At 43.7% G+C, this 5975-nt stretch overlaps 1 protein-coding gene across 1 annotated transcript in view; it reads left to right on the plus strand.

Moving 5' to 3' along the window:
• The window catches only part of Rp9 (RP9 pre-mRNA splicing factor), an 18596-nt gene extending 13135 nt beyond the window's left edge, over positions 1–5461 (plus strand). The window contains exons 5-6 of the mRNA XM_008823691.3: positions 4028–4089; positions 4839–5461. Of these exons, the coding sequence (XP_008821913.1) occupies positions 4028–4089; positions 4839–5037 (261 nt within the window). The 3' untranslated portion in view covers positions 5038–5461. The remainder of the gene's footprint in view (positions 1–4027; positions 4090–4838) is intronic.
• The last annotated feature ends 514 nt before the right edge of the window (positions 5462–5975 follow it).

The following is a 5975-nucleotide window of genomic DNA, read 5'->3' on the forward strand; positions in this document are numbered from 1 at the left end:
GGTCTTTTTGAGACAGGATCTCCCTGTAGCCCTAGCTGTCCTGAAACTCATTATGTAGACCAGGCTGGCCTTAAACTCACAGAGATCTGCCTGCCTCTGCCTCCTGAGTGCTGGGATTAAAGGCTTGCGCCACCACGCCCGGCCTCATCATCTCTTTTTAGCTGGAAGTATATATTTCATTAGATGACAATAAGACAGATCTGTCATTTTCTTGCTGTGTTTTCATGAATCTCCTCCTAGGTTTTTATTGTTGTTGTTGTTTGTTTTTTTTGTCTTTGAGACAGGGTCTCCCTGTAGCCCCAGCTGGCCTGAACTCATAACGTAGATCTCACAGAGATCCACCAGCCTCTGCCTCCGCCTCTGGAGTGCTGGGATTAAAGGCGTGCACCACCATGTCCAGCAACCTCCCAGATTTTAATTCACCATATAGTAACTAATTCTTCCAAGTGAATGTACTAGAATTATCAGTGTATATCAAAATGGAGTCAAGTATGGTGGCCCATACCTGTAATCCCAACACAAGGAGGGAGGCGTGACAGGAAGACCCCCCTCCCCCACAGGAAAGGCCGGCCTAGAGTATATAGTGACAGCCTGTCTCACAAAAACAAAGCATCAGGGGATGGAGAGATGACTCAGCAGTTAAGAGCACTGGCTGCTTTTGCAGAGGACCCAGGTTCAGTTCCTAGTACCCACATGGTGGCTTAACAACATCCATAACTTCAGTTCCAAGGAGACTGATGCCCTCTTCTGGCCTCCGTGGGCTTTATATGACATGAGTGCACTTAGCTGTAAAATAATAAAATATAATTTATTTTTAAAAAGCATTTTTGGGGCTGGAGAGATAGCATTAAGAGCACTGGCTGTTCTTGCAGAGGACCCAGGTTTGATTCCCAGCACCCACATGGCAGCTAACAACAGTCCTTAACTCTAGTTCCAGAGGATGTGACACCCTCTTCTGACCGCCATGGGCATTGCATGACATAAGTGCACTTACATGCATGCAGATAATATACCCATACGCATAAAATTAAAAAAATAATAAATAATAAAAAAAATAAAAAATAAATAAAAAGCATTCTTGGGGCTGGGGAGATGGCTCAGCGGTTAAGAACACTGGCTGTTCTTGCAGAAGACCCAGGTTCGAATCCCAGCACCCACAGGGAAGATAGCTTAGTGGATAAAACATGAGAACTGGATTTTGGACCCCCAAGACCCATGTTAATATTGGTGGGGAGGGGCATGGAGGCCTGTTGGGTAATCCTAGGGCTCAGAAGGCAGAAGCAGGATTACAGGGGAAAGTGGCTAGCTACACTAGTTGCATCAGCGAGCTCTGGGCTCAATTGAGAGATCCTGCCTCAAAGAATAGGTAGAAAGCAATCGAAGATCCTGAAGTCAGCTTTGAACTTTGACATGCATCCACACACACGCTAGTGTGCCCAAATACAGAGACACATGCAAAAACAAACGTACCAACCAAAGTTTTCCAAAAAGAAAATGAAAAATATTGTCTAGACTGTTTTTAAGGTACTAGAGATTGAACCCAGGCTCCTGTGCTAGGGAAGCATGTCACCACTCGCCTACAGTGCTAGCCCTAGAATAATGATATAGAGCCGGGTGTGGTGGTACATGCCTTTAATCAGGAGGCTAGGCAGGTGGGGCTCTGCAAGACTGAGCAAGCCAGCAAGCCTGCTCTACATAGTGAGTTCCAGGACAGCCAAGGCTACAGGGATACAGGGAGACCCTGTCTCAAAAAGACAGAAAAAAAAAAAAAAGGATCTGGAAGACTGCATTCTGTTAGGGAAAGGTTCAAGAAACACGTGGAAACAAGTTGCATATATCAGATGACTCAAGTTCTTTATAAATTATGGAGAATGAAGAAATATAGCAAAGATTAACAGTATTTCTGCCTGGTCAATGAGATTATAGATTTTATAAGTGTCTTCACTAAATGTATTATATGTCAGTCAGAAACAACTTAAAAGGAGAAAAGATTTGTTTTGCTTGACAATTTCAGTCCATGGCTAACTCTGGTGCATCCCAGGCTGACCTTGAATATAAGGTCCTCCTTTCTCAGCATCCCAAGTGCTGAGACTACAAGCATACTCCATCATACCCACTTGTTCCATTGCTTTTGACGTGAGGTGAGGAAAATCATCATAGTGGAGAGGTGTTGAAGTGGTGATGAAGTTAATTCTTTATGGTCTAGTTTCCTCACAATGACTAGATCCATAAAGGGAGACAAAAACCTTCAACAAATCAGCCTTGTAGGGGATATAACTCTGTGTGTGTGTGTGTGTGTGTGTGTGTGTGTGTGTGTCTGTGTTTGTGTGTGTTGCTAGGGATTGAACTGAGGGCCTTGCATGTTCCAGGCAAGGCTGTACCACTGAGCTGTGCCTACAGCATTTTAAATTTCTTTTGTTTTTTATTCTTTACTTATTTTCATTTTATATGTATGAGTGTTTTGCCTACACGTATGAAGGTGTACCACTTGCATGCAATGCCTTCAGAGTCTGAAGAGGGTATCAGATCCTCCTGGAACTGGAGTTAGGGAAAGTTATTACCCACCTTAAGATCTTTTTTTTTTCTTTCTTTTTGAAGCAGGGGCTCCGTGTAAGCCCCAGCTGTCCTGGAACTCACTGTGTAGACCAGGCTGTCCTTGAACTCACAGAGATCCGCCTGCCTCTGCCTCCCAAGTGCTGGGACTACAGGCGTGGGCCACCACGCCCGGCTAAGATTTTTTTATTTTTACATGTATGTATTGTGTCTATGTTAATGAATGCCACAGGTCCCATCCCCAGACTGTGTTTTTAGTACATAGAAACAGATTTTTCAGTAAAGGTGTTACAAATGGTCAAGTCTGGGCTGGGTGTTTTTATGTTTCTATTTTTCAAAAAAAAAAAAATTTTAACATTTGTTTTGCGCATGTGTAAAGGTGGAAAGATAACCTAGCAGGAGCAGGCACTTCCTACAGGGACATAAGATAAGGGATGTGCAACTGAATAGAATCTGTTTACATTAAGGGGAAGAGGAACTTACTCCATTGTTGGGTGTGTGTGTATTGCATATTATATGTGCAGATATGGCAAGTGCATTATTAGAAAAGTGTGTGCATAGCCTAAACCAAGATGAGTCCCAACTTACTAAAATATTCCCTGTGCTTGCCTGCCTCAGAGGTGGTGCCTCATGCCTATAATCCTTATACTCAGGATTGCTATGAGTTAGAGGCCAGCCTGCACTGCACTACATCATGAGTTACAGGGTCTGGCTATGTGGCCAGACCCTGTCTCACCGCCCCCCTTCTTACATATCATCTTACAGCTTGTTTAATTCTGTTGCTTTCTGGTCATCAAGCCACCTAGACCAAAGAAAATAACCTTAGTATTTCTCAACATTAGTACTTTTAAATGATAGCCATTTAAAATAATCCCAACACTCAGGAGACTGGGAAAAGAGGATCAAAAATTCAAGGTTTGCTGGGCGTGGTGGTGCATGCCTTTACAGCACTCGGGAGGCAGAGGCAGGTGGGAGGCAGAGGCAGGCAGATCGTTGTGAGCCAGCCTGGTCTACATACTGAGTTTGGGTCAGCTGGGACTACAGGGAGACCCTGTCTCAAAAAGACAAAAAAAAAAAAAAAAAAAAAAAAATTCAAGGTTAACCTGAGCTACCTGAGCTACCTGGCCAGTTTAAGGGCTAAATAATGAGACTTTGTCTCAAAATTTTTTTAAAAAATGAAAGAAAAAACAAACAAAAAAACCACTTCATCAAATACAATTTTATTTTATTTTATTCATTCTTTTTGAGACAGGGACTCCCTATAGCCCCTGCTGGCTTGGCCTGGCACACGCTTTGTAGATCAGGCAGGCCTTGAACTCAGAGATCCACATGCCCCTACCTCCTGAGTGCTGGGATTAAAGGGTTGTGCCACCACACATGGCTCAAATACTGATTTTAGTACAATAGTTTTAATTTTTATTTAACAAACAGTTCATGAAACCTCACCAAAACTTAATCTTCTCTAACCCTTAAGGCACATGAAGATCCCATGTATGACATCATTCGAGAGAATAAAAGACATGAAAAGGATGTAAGGTGAGGCCGCCCGATGATACCACCTCATCTTCAAATCTTAAACTATATAATATAAGAGGAACAGTTTGGAAAACACAGTGCTTTAACAGAATGACTGAGGGAGCAAGACTTGTCACTGATGAGCCAATGTCAGGGTGTTGGGCATGTGGGCTCCTATTAGGGTTCACTGAAAGCAGCGGGCATGCATATACCAGGTGTGATGGTACACACCTGTCATACCATCACTCAGAAGAATCAGAAGTTCAAGATCATCCTTGGCTGCATATTATTTGAGGCTAGCCTAAGATACATGAGACCCTGTCAAGAAAAAGGGGCGGGGGGCATTAGCTTTCCAACTGGAAAACTACTTATGGTTCTAGAGGAGATGGATTACCATGAAACTGAGCAGAGAGGATGGTTCATTAAGGGCGCATTTGCAAGCTGGGCGTGGTGGCATAGGCCTTTAATCCCAGCAGCTGGGAGGCAGAGGCAGGTTGATCTCTATGAGTTCAAGGCCAGCCTGGTCTACATAGTGAGTTCCAGGCCAGCTGGGTCTGCAGCAAGACTCTGTCTCAAAACCACCAAACAAATTTAAAAAGTGTATTTGCAAGAAGTTATAAGGACTGTGGGAGCATGCAGAAATATTTAGAACAATGAAAAGGGTTGTTTTTAGTAGTTGTTCATGATTCCCGCTCCCCCATACTGCTTTTAAGTGAAATGTTTGTTAATAATCTGAAGTTAAAAGTCACAGCTGTGATCAATCTGTTTAGGATACAGCAGTTAAAAAAGTTACTGGAGGATTCCACCTCAGATGAAGATGCGAGCAGCTCCACTTCCTCAGAATGTAAAGAGAAGCATAAGAAAAAGAAAAAGAAAGAAAAGCATAAGAAAAGGAAGAAAGAAAAGAAAAAGAAGAAAAAGCGGAAGCACAAGTCTTCCAAGTCAAGCAAGAGTTCAGACTCCGAATGACAGTGTTGACTTACCGACATTCTCAGAAATCACACACTATGGCCAAAGAACAGAGAGCTGCCATCTAAGAGTGACAGGACAAAGTCCCAGGAGAGGACAGACACCTGGCACCACTGTGAACTCTTACCACCTTCCAGTGATGGGCTGACCTCAGCAGAGCAAGTGGTCTTGCAAGTGCTGGCTGGCAGCAGCCACTGATTCCAGCAGAGAGCTTCTTCAGTGTCCTCTTCTTGCCGGTCCCTGGGGTCTGATTGCTTTTGAGAGGCCACCTTTAGGGAACAGGACTAAGGGAGTCTGAGGAAGCACTCCAGGCTGCTGCCACAGCTTTTGCTCTCCAAAAGAAGAGTGTGGCAACTCAGTGGACTTCATGCTTGACCCCTCTCTGTGGTTCAGGATAATAAAAGTTCATGATTTATTTTTTAAATGTAGTTATTTATTATTATTAACGTGGGCAAGTGGTCCAAATCTAAAAGTAATGTAAGCTTTGATCATGTAAGCTCTTCTTTTTCAGAAATACCTCACTGTGTACAGCCAGGTATGTACATGTACCTCTAACTCCAGCCCTCTGGGAGGCTGAAGCAAGAAGACTCTTAGTCCAGGGCCAGTCAGCACTACATAGCAAGACTCTATGCTTAAAGAAAAAAGAAAAGGTATCTCATGGATGATGAGACTAGTACTTTTGTGCGTTCAGGTGCATGAGTGTGTGTGTGTGTGTGTGTATGTGTGTAGGCCACAGGACAACCTCAGGTATCATTCCTCAGGCACTGTTCCCTGACTTTCTTTTTCAGAATCTCACTGGCCTGGAGCTCACCAAGTATGTTGGGCTACTGGCTGGCCATTAAGCCCCAGGGATCTACCTGTCTCCACCTCCCCAGCACTGGGATTACAGGTATACAACACCTTGCCTGGCTTTTTTACATGGGTTCTACAGATCGAAC

Source organism: Nannospalax galili, unplaced genomic scaffold, assembly GCF_000622305.1.
Source record: "Nannospalax galili isolate Female #2095 unplaced genomic scaffold, S.galili_v1.0 scaffold1149, whole genome shotgun sequence".
Classification (NCBI taxonomy): Eukaryota; Metazoa; Chordata; class Mammalia; order Rodentia; family Spalacidae; genus Nannospalax; species Nannospalax galili.